Below are 16,409 nucleotides of genomic sequence, written 5' to 3'. Positions count from 1 at the left end.
TGTGGTAGGAAAGTAAGTGGATGGCCCCCACTCTTGCATGAAACAACCCCGAGAAGGCTCTCCCTTGCTGTCATTCAGTGGTTCATTGTGAAGCATTGAAGACCCACAAATTAAAGACATTACTGTGTGAGCCGTTATTTGATCACCACGTTCTGAAAAGATGGCTAATTCCATTTTTATTTTTTTTCCCCTCCTTTTTGGAGGGAGGAAAGCAGGGAAGGTCAATAGGGGGCAGAGAGTAATGGGTAGTAGACCAAGAGCGATTGTATGACCTTTTCAGAACGGGGATGCTGAACCCTTGCTCCCCCTTGTCACAGTTTAAAAACCAGAGGAGCTAGTTTAGAGAAGAAGTTGTTAGCATTCCATTTTTATTATGACATTTCACAGTCATCTGATTTAATGTCCCTTGACCGGATTGTCCACCGTGAGACGATGGGCTTGAAATGTTATTTAGAGCATTGATAAAAGGTGAGCGGTTCTAAGATGACAGCGAGTCATAAGGCTGGTGGTGTGACATTAATTTTCTCCATAACAGAGATGGAATAAGACGTCACGGTGACAAGCTGTCAATCAGCGCTGGCCCCTCAGAGCATCCCGATGCCATAGGATGGGGTGTTGCCTCTCCCGTAATAGAGCTGAACTGAGATGCTCTCCTGACAGCTGCTGCAGCCATAGAGAAAATATATTATACAGCCTTTCATTAAAAAAATAAAGAGGACTCCTCTCCAGAGCATTTCAATCTTTTCCCATCTATTGAGGGCTGAAAGGATTCACAGCAAATCATAGATTCCTCTGCTATGGAAATTTCTGGCTTCAGAATCCGTCCCGGTTTAGAGGCCTTCTAAAATAACCGTAAATAACAGGGCTGGAATATCTCTTGATGAAGTATTCCTTAAAGTTATATTTTTTAACTGATACATTTACGTGTTTTGCTTCTTTTTTTTTTCTCCCCCTTGGAGTTCTTATTATAATCCATGTGTTGCTGGCCTAAACGGTTGAAATTTGCCATAAATGACTGTCAGCTGATAGGAGAATATGAAACCTTCAAATAATTACTCCTCTGCATGGAAGACATGCATGGTACTTCGGAGCTAAAGTACCAGTAGCAGTGTGACTCTGCAGTGAGTTTACCGGTATAAAAATGACTCTCAGACTGCAGATACCTGCTTCAGTCACAGTGAAACTTGGTCTAAATTGTTCCTAAAAATTAAAGGACAGAAACCTTTTTGATAAAACTCCTCTCCATGGTTAGATTAGGAGACTTACCTGGTCTTTAACAGTCAGTAAGCTCTGAGTTAAGAAGCAGCTTCCCACACCTGACCATTACCACCTTAGGAAGACAACAAGTCTACAGATCTCTGAATTATAATACTCGGTCTAACATTTCCACTCTTAAACCCTCAATTTACAGGAATTTAAATGGAGAGAGAAGTGCATTTTTATTAAACCCTGTCATCTGGGTAGCTTAAAAAGAGTTTGGGTGATAAACAGCTGTTTAAAAACAATAAAAGATTAGGAGTTAATCCTTGTGCTAAACACTGTTTTTTTTAACAAAGTTAGGCTATGAGATTACACATCTATCTGTGTTTCCTCCTCTCAGTGTACCAAGGTCAGAGCTTCAGTCTAAACAATGACTAGTCATACAGGGCTGATAAAGTTAATATTGTGGTAAGCTTGTGCTTCTCAGTATTCTCACATTCTCAACACAAAGATGGGAATGATCTTTAGTAACATTTTAATAGATAACTTTATTATGAGAAACTGTGTTATGCTTTCCAGTTTTAAAGCATATTAAAGATTATGATAAAGCAGTGCCTTTGATTTACTGAATAAAAATACTGATTTTGTCATGAGAAAATTGCACTGAAGTGCAAATAAACAAATGTGTGTGTGTCCTGTCATTCAATCACGTCCAGCTGTCTGTGACCCTGTGAACTGTAGCCCGCCAGGCTGCTTTATCCATGGACTTTTACAGGCAAGAATACTGGAGCGGGTTGCCATTTCCTTCTCCAGAACAAATGTGCATCATGAACTATTGGTTGATTTTACTCTCTGTTTAAGTTCATGAGAGTTGTGAATTATTTTCTTGGTATCCCTTCTTTTAATTCCTTTAGGTATTACACTTATTCATACTCTACCATTATTAATTCATGAAATTAAATTGGTTTTAGCATTTGAGTCTGATTCTTCTATCAAAATTTCTATACTTTTATACCTACGACAATGACATAAATTTACAAATTTAAGAAAAGATTATCCATCACTTTTGAATTTATTTTTAGTAATCATCTTGATTTATTTTAAAAGATTATATATTACCTGAAAGGTGTGTGGTGTTTTCTAATATTTAAACCTTTTGAATTAAATATTAAAACATAGTCTTTAACCCTCATCTAGCACCTACAGTTTCCAAAGCTCACCAAGGAGAAAATATAGTAGAAAAATAATTAATTTAATGTTGTCTTACTCCCAAAGCCTTAAGTGTGTGTGTTACTTAACCAACAATCTAAGATTCCTATTAAGAATTACTAGTCTCCAGATCATCATGCCTATAGATAAAAGATTTCCTGGAGTGCTTTGGTAAAGGAGATGGATGGAAGAAAGCAGACATGTCATATTTTATAATTGATTGTTCACTATCTACTGCTAATTACTTATAGAGAAGCAATGTTGTGGTATTTTTTTTACTCTTTAAAAAATAATCTACTTACATAGCAATAATTATCTACACAAATGTATGTGTGTATGTGTCCATATTCATGATGGCGGAAAAGGGCATCCTTATTGAAGAAACACAAATATCCGTTGGCTCATTTCAGCAGCATCCTGAGATCAACCATAGCACTTGGTATTTTCTCAGAGCACTCCTAGAGGTGTTTTGGGACCTTTCTTTTCTAATACTGACTTTGGGGTGTTTCAGAGCCCGTTGCGGATATTTCACAACCTGAAAGATGTGGGCTTCCTCCAGGTGAAAGTGATCCGAGCGGAAGGGTTGATGGCTGCTGACGTCACAGGTAAGAAACGCGGCAGTTTTCCTTTTGCCTATGTATCAAGCAGCATGCCGGGTCTATAGTCTGATGACTGAACTTTTCATTTCATCTGACTGAATAATCCAAGGAAATCGTAAAGTGTGTTGATCTCACAAAGATTTGCCATCCACCTGATTTTTATACTGTCTCAGCTGTTTAAAAGAAGGGTAACATAATAAAAAATGAACAGTAGAAAGGAAAACAGCTTTTGAATTGTTGCCTTCTCCCAGGTTTAGTCAACATAGTGGTTGTATTTCTTTCAGGTTTTGTCATTTTGGCGTCTCTGGGTAGTAATGATGCATCTTCTCTTAAAACAGTATCAGCCTCCCTCAGCTGATTGTGCAGCATCAACACTGATAAATCAGACATGCGTGAAATCTCTTGCGTGGTTTGCTGAAAAGTTTAGATGCCTAACACTCAATTACTTGGAACGAACTTCTGGTATTTGTGTTGCCGATCCAATTCTTTAGTCGTCCAAATTCCCTAGTCCGTCCCAGAGATAATTCTGGATCTAAACTAAACATCTACATTGTTCTAAACTGTTTTTCAAGAGACAGGCCTGGAAAACCAAGAAACAGGCCTGTGAAAATGCCAAAATCAATATGATATCGTAAAGCTTCCTGATTTGGATACTGCTGTTTCTATAACATGCTAATTATTTCATTACTTTCCAGAATTATTGTTTTGAATTTACAGCTATGTGAGCATTTACTAACTGTTTAATTTCATAGGATTTGGGAGGTATTTATACGATTCCTTAAACTGTCCATCTCAAGATGGACAATAAATAGGATTGACTTGACCAATTTTTGTGCAAACTTCCCTGTTCCTGAAAGAAAGTATCCACTTATAATTTGTAGAAATATGCTTACTGTGAATGGCCAGCAAGTTGACCCTCAAAGGGTAGCTAAGTTATTTGAAAGGGAGAAATATACTTTTCCTACCAAATGAGGGCTTGCGAGCTCATTATATGGTCACTGCTGCCCTTAATTAATGGAACAGAATCAAAATCTAATTAAAAGATCACATGCCTTAAAACTAAAATGTCTATTCCAAAATGACAACATTTTAAATTTTTTAATATTTGCATAGTATTGAGTGACTATTTATTGTATCATAAAAGTAAAAATGGTGGGACTTTCTTTATGGAAGATATTATCAACTCATGTTTAACCAAGCAGATAATAACAACTGTGAGATATTGTTTCAAGATAGGCATACCTGAAAATAGTGGGAGAGAAGATTGTAATTTTTTTGCACCTATACTGACTTGGCTTCTTGTACTAAACAGTTAGTGAATGTCAAGTTTATTCACGTTCTATTTTATTTCATGTGTGATTGTAACCAAATTAATCTGGACAAAATGATTTTATTTATTACGAGCTTTCATTATTAGAACCAATAGTCAACATGAATGGTTGACTAACTGGTCTGTTCTTTTTTGTTCACTTTGAACATGGACTTAAAGACCAGAAGAGGAATTCAGTGCTGCTTTTACACTACAGAGGTTCTGGCCAGCCTTTGATTCCCAGCAGCAGGTAGATTCAGAAATTCATGGCAATGACATTTACCATCACAGGAGGCATCTTCACTTTTCTTGAGTATTTTCTGCAGTGAAGGAGAGCACCCAGTGTTGGGCTAAAAGAATCTGAAGATAAAGACTAAAATTAAAAGTATGTCAGAGGGTATCATGTGTGCGTGCGTGCATGCCAAGTCACTTCAATCATGTCCAACTCTTTGTGGCTCCATGGACTGTAGCCCACCAGGCTCCTCTGTCCATGGGATTCTCCAGGCAAGAATACTGGAGTGGGTTGCCATTTCCTTCTCCAGAGGATCTTCCTGACCCAGGGATCAAACTCACGTCTGTTTGTGTCTCCTGCTCTGGCAGGCAGGCTCCTACCACTAGCATCAAAGTGTTAAGAACTATCCCTGGATATTTACAGTGGGTACAGTAATTTCTTAAACAAAAATTCAAATCCCATTTACTTCAGAAGTTTAGATACCTGCCCATTACACAAGTTAAATGTAATTATCTGTTTGTGTCTCTTGGAGAGAAGCTGTCATTGCTTTTGAAACTTCATGAATATGCCAATTACTTTAACCCAGATGGCCTATATGCCACTCTGCAAGTTAAAGTACATGTTCTCTTGAAGCTGGAGAAAATAGGTATATTTCTTTCATAATGGTTCTATGTAAATTAGTGTGAATAGCAATTGCCTTTTCCCTAGGGATTCAGTGAGACATAATTTTGATCTGATAAAATGGACTTTAATTTGGAGAATACTAAATAACAGATTCTCCATTTTTTCCTTCCAGTTTTAGGGATATAAATCTAATGATTCCTCATTCCACACTGACCTTATAATCTAATGTGCTCTGAATTGAACAAGAGAGATGTTGAACTATTCAGGGGCAAGAGGATAATTCAGTCTTTGACCTCGCTCACTCTTGGGCCTTTTGTGGTCTTTCTGACATTTGTGATGGTGGCCAAAACCGAGGACCATATATTCAAGTCAGATGTCTGAATATTCTGCCATTTTTTTTTAAAGTCTTTACTTTTGCAAAGGATAAATGCATACTTACCCTATAAATACATACATATAAATATGTACTGCTCCTTCCTGGTCTTTAGCATGAAATTTGGGGCACAAATAAGCTCTTTGTATACTTTATCTCCTGCTTTTTCAAAGTAAAACTTTAAAAATATGTCGTGCATCTCAGTGGATAATCATAGTCAGGCTCTACAAGATACTTAGCAACAGTTTGAGGAAAGCGAAGAGAATCAGTGGTGCTGTCTACAAATGCTCAAATTAGCATCCGTTTAGGACTGTTGTGGATGGAGAGGGGAGATTTTAAATCACTGATAGCTCTCTGTGTGAAGCAAAAAATACTTTTGAGCTGATATAAACCAGGCTGTTGCCATAAGATACTTGGTTGGTTTCCAAACACTTTCCCAGACAAGTCCAACAACACAAACTTATATTTGACCAACTTCACTCAATTCTTAAAATATGTTTAATGACCAGAATATCAAGTTAAGCATCCACAGTTTAAGCAAAAAATTTTAAATTACAATATTTCATCATTTAGCATGAGCACCAGAAAAGAGATTCTGTAATCTTTTAAGTAGCCATCAATCTTACTGCAGTTACAAAGAGTTTTTCCCTTTCAAAATGTAAAATTTTTCTTTTGTTACAACACATTCATTGAGAAACATTGTGATACTGTATTAACTCCGTGTGAATAAAGAGCAATTGAGACTCTCTTTGAATGAGTGAGTATAAAGCACAAATTACTTTTTAATGAAACCCTCAATTCTTCTGCTTTCCACAAAAAGCCTATAGCCTTGTTCAGCTGAAGGCTACTACAGTGGGTCACTTCAGTTAAGCCCCTAATAAACTGTTGATAGTTGAGGGTAGTTTTTTCTTCGGTCTCAATGGCTCAGTGTTGGACAGTGCACTTCAAATCATTAAGGTTAATACAGATTTAAAAAAGAGATTAACTCTGGTGGTTAAGGCCTCCATTTACAACTCCCACACATACACATGCATTGAACGAGGCACAAGAGTGGATTGAAATTTCAGTCAAATTGTGGGCAGCCTTTCACAGCCTGAGAAAGTGGCACTCTGGTTTTCAAAGTTGGTCAGTGAAATTCTTCAGGAGGGAAAAAGTTCGATTCACTAAAAAATACTGCGTGGTACAACTTACTTACCTTTCAAGTAACCAGTGAAAAGGTTAATGTCTCTCTGGACCATCAGAGCAAAATCTTCCGACTGTCTGGGCCTGTGTTCACTGGGGAAGAGCCTACTGCTAAATCAAGTATTCCTTGAAACTGGACAGATTGTGTGAGAGAAAGACCAATGAGGGGGGAAAAATTTTTTTTTTTTATTTGGTGGTGGGAAACAGTTCACTGTATGTTGGAATTTGTCTTTCCTAGCTTCTAATTATTCTTCTTTGGACGGGGCCTAATTTTTGCTTTCAGCTGCACATTTCTATATTGAGTGAGGCTTTCTTTGCAGAGTATTTAGACCTGGCCTCTTGGTTCTTTCAAGTTCTTAAAGAAGAAAAAGAAAAGGGTTCTTCTCCTCAGCCCCTCCCCTTCATTTTCCCTTGGGTTGTTTTTTTGAGCTCCTGAGGAAGAGGTCACAGCCTCCCCAGGGATACCAGGCACTCAGTTTCAGACACACTGATATGGGAGAACTGTGAAACCCTTTCAAAAGATGCTCTGCCTTTTCACTGTATTAAAAGGTACACTCATATAAAACTTCTTCACTCCAGGTGAATTGATCTCTCAAATTAATGCACATCTCTTTCAGGAAACAATAGAGGGAGAGCAAGAAAAAAAAAGGAAGAGAGGGAGAGAATTTTACAATGAACAGAGCTGTCATTGAAACAGTCCCACTAAATGAGCATAGCTTTTTTCCGGAACAAGGCTGTGCATCAAGACTTGCGACTCACCAGCCCCCGGAGTCTGGAAACCTACTAGTTATTAAGAGAGATGTTTACTACCCCTTTATTTGCATAGACTTTTCCCATGTTTTTCTTTAGGAAAACTGTCTTCATTGTTGGAAAATATTTAAGTAACAAAACAGCAGAAAAAGACATGCTACAGTTTTTTTATCAGCTTCCGTGAGAGTCTTATTATCTTAAGAAATAACAGTTAGCAGCTCAGATTCATTAGCAGAGCTAAATTTAAGCCCCGTTTGACAGGCTGCCTAGAAAACATTTTGTTTTGCTGTCTGTGGGCTTTAATTAAGATGTGTTCAATTTCAGTCCTCTTCAGTCTAGCCCTACCCCCCCACCTCCTCACCACCACCCCCAACTTGCTGTGTCACAGACCGGCGATCAGACACTTTTAGATGGTCCGGCCCATGACTTTGACCTTCTGCGCAGTCCGGCGTTCCCTGGGGAACCGTTCAACTCATGAGGTCTGATTTCACACTTCCAGGATGCCTCAGCTCTCTTAACAATGACAGGGAGACAAAGCCCTTTAGAGCAGGCCGCATGGGGACTTGTTTAAATTGGAAACCAGAGAGGAGTCAAGGAACAAGGTTATGGGCTACAGAATAGTGCTTTTAATAAAGAGCTCACAGCTCCAGCTCAGCTCAAAGAAGTCTACCTCTGTACAATTAATTGAGCCATTTATCTGGAGCTTCTTAGGCCTCTACTTTCTCACAGATTGCGTGGTAAATATCAGCTAAGAAGCAAATGAGATATGCATGAAATGAATTTTAACACTTTGATTACTGTGCCTCCAGTCTTCATTAAAAGTAAATTTATTTGTATTTCTGACCTCATTATCAGTAGGCTGCCTGCATTTTTATTGGTTCCTGTGATTTCCAGCTTGAGTGTGTCATGAAGGTATATTTTATACAGAAATTTGGATTTATTATTCTCGGTATTTTCCCTGAACATTATGGATCTATTCAGAGAAAGAAAATGAAAAGCTAGCTGTACAGAAAAAGGCAAGTCTGGTCTTTGGAAGTTTTATATACTAAATGCCAAGAACATATGTATCCAAGATATTATCCCTTTAAAAAATTAACTTTTTTGGGTTACTCAAGCAAATTGCACAAGATGGAAGCCACTGTTGCTTGAGTGGCCCTCCAAATATGATAGCTCTACTAGAATAGGAGTAGCCATGCTGTTTCTTTTATAGAATTGTAGCAGTTTAAATTTTTAATAGCATAGGCCTTTCATAGACATCATCACATTTAATAACATTAGTGATATCTGATAAATGCAGTCTTAGAATTTATGATTGCTATTTAAAACCTATCATTGAAGAAGAGAAAATAGATGTCCTTTAAACTACATAGTTCCATTGAAAGTATTATATACAAAATGCGACAGAGTTCCTTTATATTTGTGAATTATCAAGGGTAAAATAATTTACCCATGGGGGGGTGGGAGTTATTTGTGGATATCATTCTTAATTTTCAAACTCTCACTATCTTAAAATCTTAAAATTTTAAGATATTTCTTGAAACATTTTAAAATATTTCTTGAAACATAAAATCAAAATTTTACACAAAATATATTATAAAGTTCCCAAGAATTCTCTATTTCTTTTCTATAACTTAATGTTTCTATTTGCCTTTTAATAATGAAGATTGTAGAAGACTTTTAAGCAAATAGTATACTTTCTGACACCATATTGCACATAGAAATAAATGTTGCTTCCTTTAGTAATTTTATTTTTAAAAAAGCTAAGTCATATTCTAATTATAGAAATGCAAAAGTGTTCTTCTAAAACCAAACAGTTGATAATATTTGTGAGGAGAGTAATTAAAATGATAATTTAGCATAAGGGCAGGTGAGACCTGAGTCTGAACTAGTGTTTTACAGGGAATTGCAGAAATCATGTGTGATTCATATGCTGGTCACATGGCTAGAAGATACTGCTCTGGAAGAATAGGTGGGATGACAAAAGAGATTAATAATTGGGTTTGATATACTCTAGAGGTGAAGGACTATGGGCTGAAAAAGTGGTGGTCCCACTATCAATGGGAAATGAGGGAAGAGAAATGCTATAAAATAATTAATTGAGTTCTGTGAAAGTAAGATTACAAAATGATCCTTTGAGTAAAGAAATAGAGAATTGCTGATTTGACTTGGAGGGCTGGCTCCAGGGTTTTACCCAGTGCTTGAAGAAATGCTTTCGATGTTAGAATCATTGTTTAAAATTAAATTATTCTATATATTTTGTTGCATTATGATATAGGTATGTAAATAAGAAATGAATTTTCTAGAACAGTGGATTAGGGAAATACTGCAGACAGGATCTGGATTTAACTATGCTTTTGAAATAAAATCTTACTGCAGGGATATTTGGATGACATGATAGTGTAGTTAGACTCAGAAATGACTAAATGATCCACCCCAAAGGGTGATTATATTAAAGGATTGATGGCAGTGGGAAATGCCACGCAGAGGAATGCAGCGCTCTATCCCTTGTCTAACCTGTTCAACATAGTAACTATTGACTTTGAGGAGATAATTGCTTCTTTATCAAACTTGCTAGAGGCATAATTAATTCACTATATATCAGACCAATATGTATGCTATTTGTATACATATATACTATATAATATACAATTTATACATATAATCAACAACCTTAAATAATAGACTTAGTTCTGCACAATGAACATTAAAAATTATAAATCAAAAGGCTTGCCTGTGTAAAAAGCAGTGATTTCTTGATTTAACAGTAGAAAATAAAGTCTTTGAGTTTGAATCAAGCTTAATCTCTATGAGAGTAAATTATACATACATCAGTTTTGTTACATTCAATCAGAGGAGAATGTTGAAAAGATACTCCCTTCTGGGTTCATCAGACATCCTGGGGTGGGAATTCAGTTTTAGAAGCTACTCTTTAAAGAAGGACACTGACAAGCTAACCAGAATAAGTCCTCGGTTGGTATATCTGGTGTTTTAAAATCAAGGCCATTGAAACTAGCTCAATGAAAATGATAATGACAGTAATCATAGCAACTAACATTTATTGAGCCCTTATCACATGTCAGACAGTACCCTAAGCCTGATATAAGGATTATCACAATTAATCTCACAACAACCTAATTAGGTATTGTTGTTATCTTCCCTTTACAAAATAGAAAACAGAGGTGTGGAAGGTTAAATAACTTGTCCAGATCAACACACACACGCACACGCACACACACATATGCACGTACGCACATACACACACTCCGGCTAATAAATGGCAGGGCAAGGATGCCAGTCCAGATCTAGTCACTGAAGCCACCAGTTTGTACTAGAGAAAGGAAGATGTTGAATTGATTTTTTGGTCAGTTATCCAAAAGACTGTCATGGGGAGGGTGTTGTTAGGGGTTAGTAAGAATAGTAAAGACCAAGGTTCAATCCAGAGAGCAAACTTTCTTCTAGCACGTTTTATCAGAAAGGAATTTATTATAGAGTTTTTAGTGGATCACAGAATCTTTGGAGGCAGGAAGGGCCTACAAAAACAAGCTCTAAGCCCAACTTCCAAGGGTTACTACAAGAGCCACATGAAAGAGCCAAGATGTTGCAGGTCCTGCCACGTGAGCCTGCGGGGAAGGCGCTGTGATGGCAGCGTACGCCACTCCCGCTCGCCCGCTCTGTGAGCAGTTCTCCCTCTCGGAGAACTGAGCTCTAGTGTCAGATCTCAGGCAGATACCTCTGATCCATGCGGCCCGAATCACATCTGCAACCCCAGCTTGCAAAGAAGTCAGGAAATGCCCCTTGGGCCTTTGTGGCTTCTCTGGTTTCAGGAAGAGACACACTAGGAATAGAATAGATGCTCAGCAAGCCATCCACACTCTGCAGTGCAGGAGGGCAGGTGACAGACACGAATCACATCATCTTGGTGACACATGCTATCCCTCTTTTTCACCCCTTATTTCATTTAAACTTAGACAAAAGCTCCAGAGAGACAAAATGCAAAATCCCCCCTAATTTATAATTGCCAAAAAACGAATCAGAATATTCCTGTCGAAATAGTGATTCCCTGTCACTAGAGCCATTGATGCCAGGTTGGTATGACCACCTGGTTGAAGGGGGGGCTTCAAGTCTTAGATGAGCTTTTGAACTTGGACTCTGTTTTCTCTCCTGGGCCTTCAGAATCTGAGATCCTGCAGTAGGTGCCAAGATGAGGAGCAGACCCTTGAATGAGTAGATATTATGTAGATGAGAAATAAAAAGAAAGGTATCATTCTAAAGACAAAGGCCTGACAGGTGGCAATTTTCAGTGTTATTGCCTAAAAATATAAAAGATTTAATCACCTAATATAATTTTTAATTTTTTAAATCTGAAGAATTTTATTCCATTGCAAAAGACCTCTCCAGCTAGTTAATTATGTGAATTATTCAGATAATCATCTGAAACCCCATACTCTTCTGTGCAGAATTTAATTAAATATGTATTTACTGAAGGCCCTAAACTGTCTATAAGGACTTGTAAAAACAGAGGAATTCATGATATATTTTTACATTTATTTTAGGCCAAACAACTTTTGTGTTTCTAATCTAATAGCAAGTCAGATATGTGCAGTTTCTTGTTAAATGTTAATTGAAAATAAAGTCTTTAAATGTTTTTGCCATAATTTATTTAAACTCTTAAAGGTTTAGACATAACTTCTCTACTGCCTCTTCTCATTTTATAAAGCCCAGAGTCTCCTTTGTCTTTATTTTCCAGTTTCTTATCTGTCTTGTTTCTCATTCTTCTATCATAAATTTTGGGCTCCCCAGCATATACCAAGATGGTTCACTTCTAGCACTCAAGAATGCACCTAGTTATACAGGATACTATAAATGTTCTTTTGCATCTGATTCTAGATCCCTGGGCTTCCCTGATGGCTCAGCTGGTAAAGAATCTGCCTGCAATGTGGGAAACCTGGGTCCGATCCCTGGGTTGGGAAGATCCCCTGTAGAAGGGAACAGCTACCCACTCTAGTATTTTGGCCTGGAGAATTCCATGAACTCTATAGCCCATGGGGGCTCAAAGAGTCAGGCACAACTGAACGACTTTCATTTGAGCTTCCCTGATGGCTCAGATAGTAAAGAATCTGCCCCCAATGAGGAGACTCGGGTTTGATCTCTGCATTGGGAAGAACCCCTGGAGGAGGAAATGGCAACCCACTCCAGTATTCTTGCCTGGAGAATCCCATGGACAGAGGAGCCTGATGGGCTACAGTCCTTGGAGTCAAAAAGAGTCAGATATGACTGAAGTGACTTGGCACAACCCTAGATCCCAAGAGAAATAAATTCATATATACATTAAACTTTATTTCTGTTGCTCTTAGTCATGGTTCTCAAAGTGTAGCTCAGGAACCTCTAGGAATTCCCAAGACCCATTTAGGGGTTTGTGAAGTCAAAACTCTTTTATAAATAATACTGAGATATTATTTGCTTTTTCTTACTGTCATTCTCTCATGAGTATACAATGGAGTTTTTCAAAGGCTGCATAATATTTGATCACTCTAATGTTAACATTAGTCCCTTGGACTACAAGGAGATCCAACCAGTCCATCCTAAAGGAGATCAGTGCTGGGTGTTCATTGGTAGGACTGATGTTGAAGCTGAAACTCCAATACTTTGGCCACCTGATGTGAAGAGCTGACTCATGTGAAAAGACCCTGATGCTGGGAAAGATTGAGGGCAGGAGGAGAAGGGGACGACAGAGGATGAGATGGTTGGATGGCATCACCAACTCAATAGACATGGGTTTGGGTGGACTCCAGGAGTTGGTGATGGACAGGGAGGCCTGGCATGCTTGGTTCATGGGGTCACAAAGAGTCGGACACGACTGAGCGACTGAACTGTACTAAACTGAATATTAACGTCATGAATTTATTATTGTTATTTCCAAATGAATATCTCTTATTGTTTAATTCAAGTATAGTTGATGTAATATAATATTATATAATTTATAGGTGTACAATATCAGTTCAGTCGCTCAGTCATGTCCAACTCTTTGCAACCCCATGGACTGCAGCACACCAGGCCTCCCTGTCCATCACCAACTCCCAGAGTTTACTCAAATTCATGTCCATTGAGTTGGTGATGCCATCCAACCATCTCATCCTCTCATCCTCTGTTGTCCCCCTCTCTTCCCGCCTTCAATCTTTCCCAGCATCAGGGTCTTTTCCAATGAGTCAGCTCTTCGCATCAGGTAGCCAAAGTATTGGAGTTTCAGTTTCAGCATCAGTCCTTCCAGTGAATATTCAGGACTGATTTCCTTTAGGATTGACTGGTTGGATCTCCTTGCATTCCAAGGGTTTACAATATAGTGATTCACAATTTTTAAAGGTTATGATCCATTTATAATTATTCTAAAATATTGGCTGTGTCCCCTGTGTTATACATCATTGTAGCTTATCTTATACATAATACCTTATACCTCTATCTCTATATTGCCCCTGCCCCCTTCCCTCTCATTGCTGCTAAACACTAATCTATTCTTTGTATCCGTGAATCTGTTTCTTTTTTGTTATGGTCACTAATTTGCTGAAATTTTTATATTTCATGCATGGTATTATACAGTATTTGTTTTTCTCTGACTTATTTCACTTAGCATAATACCTTCCACGTTTATTCATATTGCTGCAAATAGCAAAATTTCCCTCTTTTTATGGTCAAATAGTGTACCACCTGGTGATGTCCATGTGTAGAGTCTTCTCTTGTGTTGTTGGAAGAGGGTGTTTGCTATGACCAGTGCATTTTCTTGGCAAAACTCTATTAGTCTTTGCCCTGCTTCATTCCATATTCCAAGGCCAAATTTGCCTGTTACTCCAGGTGTTTCTTGACTTCCTACTTTTGCATTCTAGTCCCCTATAATGAAAAAGACATCTTTTTTGGGTGTTCATTCTAAAAGGTCTTGTAGGTCTTCATAGAACCTTCAGCTTCTTCAGCATTACTGGTTGGGGCATAGACTTGGATTACTGTGATATTGAATGGTTTGCCTTGGAAACGAACAGAGATTATTCTGTCGTTTTTGTGATTGCATCCAAGTACTGCATTTCGGACTCTTTTGTTGACCATGATGGCTACTCCATTTCTTCTGAGGGATTCCTGACCGCAGTAGATATAATAGTCATCTGAGTTAAATTCACCCATTCCAGTCCATTTGAGTTCGCTGATTCCTAGAATGTCAACATTCACTCTTGCCATCTCTTGTTTGACCACTTCCAATTTGCCTTGATTCATGGACCTGACATTCCAGGTTCCTATGCAATATTGCTCTTTACATCATCGGACCTTGCTTCTATCACCAGTCACATCCACAGCTGGGTATTGTCTTTGCTTTGGCTCCATCCCTTCATTCTTTCTGGAGTTATTTCTCCACTGATCTCCAGTATCATATTGGGCACCTATTGACCTGGGGAGTTCCTCTTCCAACAACACAAGAAAAGACTCTACACATGGACATCACCAGATGGTCAACACCGAAATCAGATTGATTATATTCTTTGCAGCCAAAGATGGAGAAGCTCTATACAGTCAACAAAAACAAGACCAGGAGCTGACTGTGGCTCAGATCATGAACTCCTTATTACCAAATTCAGACTGAAATTGAAGAAAGTAGGGAAAACCACTAGACCATTCAGGTATGACCTAAATCAAATCCCTTATGATTATACAGTGGAAGTGAGAAATAGATTTAAGGGCCTAGATCTGCTAGATAGAGTGCCTGATGAACTATGGACTGAGGTTCTTGACATTGTACAGGAGATAGGGATCAAGACCATCCCCATGGAAAAGAAATGCAAAAAAGCACAATGGCTGTCTGGGGAGGCCTTACAAATAGCTGTGAAAAGAAGAGAAGTGAAAAGCAAAGGAGAAAAGGAAAGATATAAGCATCTGAATGCAGAGTTACAAAGAATAGCAAGAAGAGATAAGAAAGCCTTCCTCAGCAATCAATGCAAAGAAATAGAGGAAAACAACAGAATGGGAAAGACTAGAGATCTCTTCAAGAAAATTAGAGATACCAAGGGAACATTTCATGCAAAGATGGGCTCAATAAAGGACAGAAATGGTAGGGACCTAACAGAAGCAGAAGATATTAAGAAGAGGTGGCAAGAATACACAGAAGAACTGTACAAAAGAGATCTTCACGACCCAGATAATCATGATGGTGTGATCACTGACCTAGAGCCAGACATCCTGGAATGTGAAGTCAAGTGGACCTTAGAAAGCATCACTATGAACAAAGCTAGTGGAGGTGATGGAATTCCAGTTGAGCTATTTCAAATCCTGAAAGATGATGCTGTGAAAGTACTGCACTCAATATGCCAGCAAATTTGGAAAACTCAGCAGTGGCCACAGGACTGAAAAGGTCAGTTTTCATCCCAATCCCAAAGAAAGGCAATGCCAAAGAATGCTCAAACTACCGCACAATTGCACTCATCTCACACGCTAGTAAAGTAATGTTCAAAATTCTCCAAGCCAGGCTTCAGCAATACATGAACCGTGAACTTCCAGATGTTCAAGCTGGTTTTAGAAAAGGCAGAAGAACCAGAAATCAAATTGCCAACATCAGCTGGATCATGGAAAAAGCAAGAGAGTTCCAGAAAAACATCTATTTCTGCTTTATTGACTATGCCAAAGCCTTTGACTGTGTGGATCACAATAAACTGTAGAAAATTCTGAAACAGATGGGAATACCAGACAGCCTGACCTGCCTGTTGAGAAATCTGTATGCAGGTCAGGAAGCAAGAGTTAGAACTGGACATGGAACAACAGACTGCTTCCACAATAGGAAAAGGAGTACGTCAAGGCTGTATATTGTCACCCTGTTTATTTAACTTATATGCAGAGTACATCATGAGAAACGCTGGACTGGAAGAAACACAAGCTGGAATCAAGATTGCCGGGAGAAAT

General features: G+C 38.3%; 1 protein-coding gene across 13 annotated transcripts in view; it reads left to right on the top strand.

Annotated features, from left to right (window-relative positions):
- Nucleotides 1-16,409, top strand: part of MCTP1 (multiple C2 and transmembrane domain containing 1) — a 564,579-nt gene that overhangs the window by 368,520 nt on the left and 179,650 nt on the right. For all 13 annotated transcript variants that reach the window (XM_070792146.1, XM_070792142.1, XM_070792144.1 and 10 more), the window contains one exon: nucleotides 2,921-3,014. In XM_070792146.1, coding sequence (XP_070648247.1) covers nucleotides 2,921-3,014 — 94 coding nt within the window. The remainder of the gene's footprint in view (nucleotides 1-2,920; nucleotides 3,015-16,409) is intronic.

Source organism: Bos indicus, chromosome 7 (genome assembly GCF_029378745.1).
Source record: "Bos indicus isolate NIAB-ARS_2022 breed Sahiwal x Tharparkar chromosome 7, NIAB-ARS_B.indTharparkar_mat_pri_1.0, whole genome shotgun sequence".
Classification (NCBI taxonomy): Eukaryota; Metazoa; Chordata; class Mammalia; order Artiodactyla; family Bovidae; genus Bos; species Bos indicus.
Note: the sequence above shows the minus strand (reverse complement) of the source record. Positions and strands in the feature narration are given on the sequence as shown.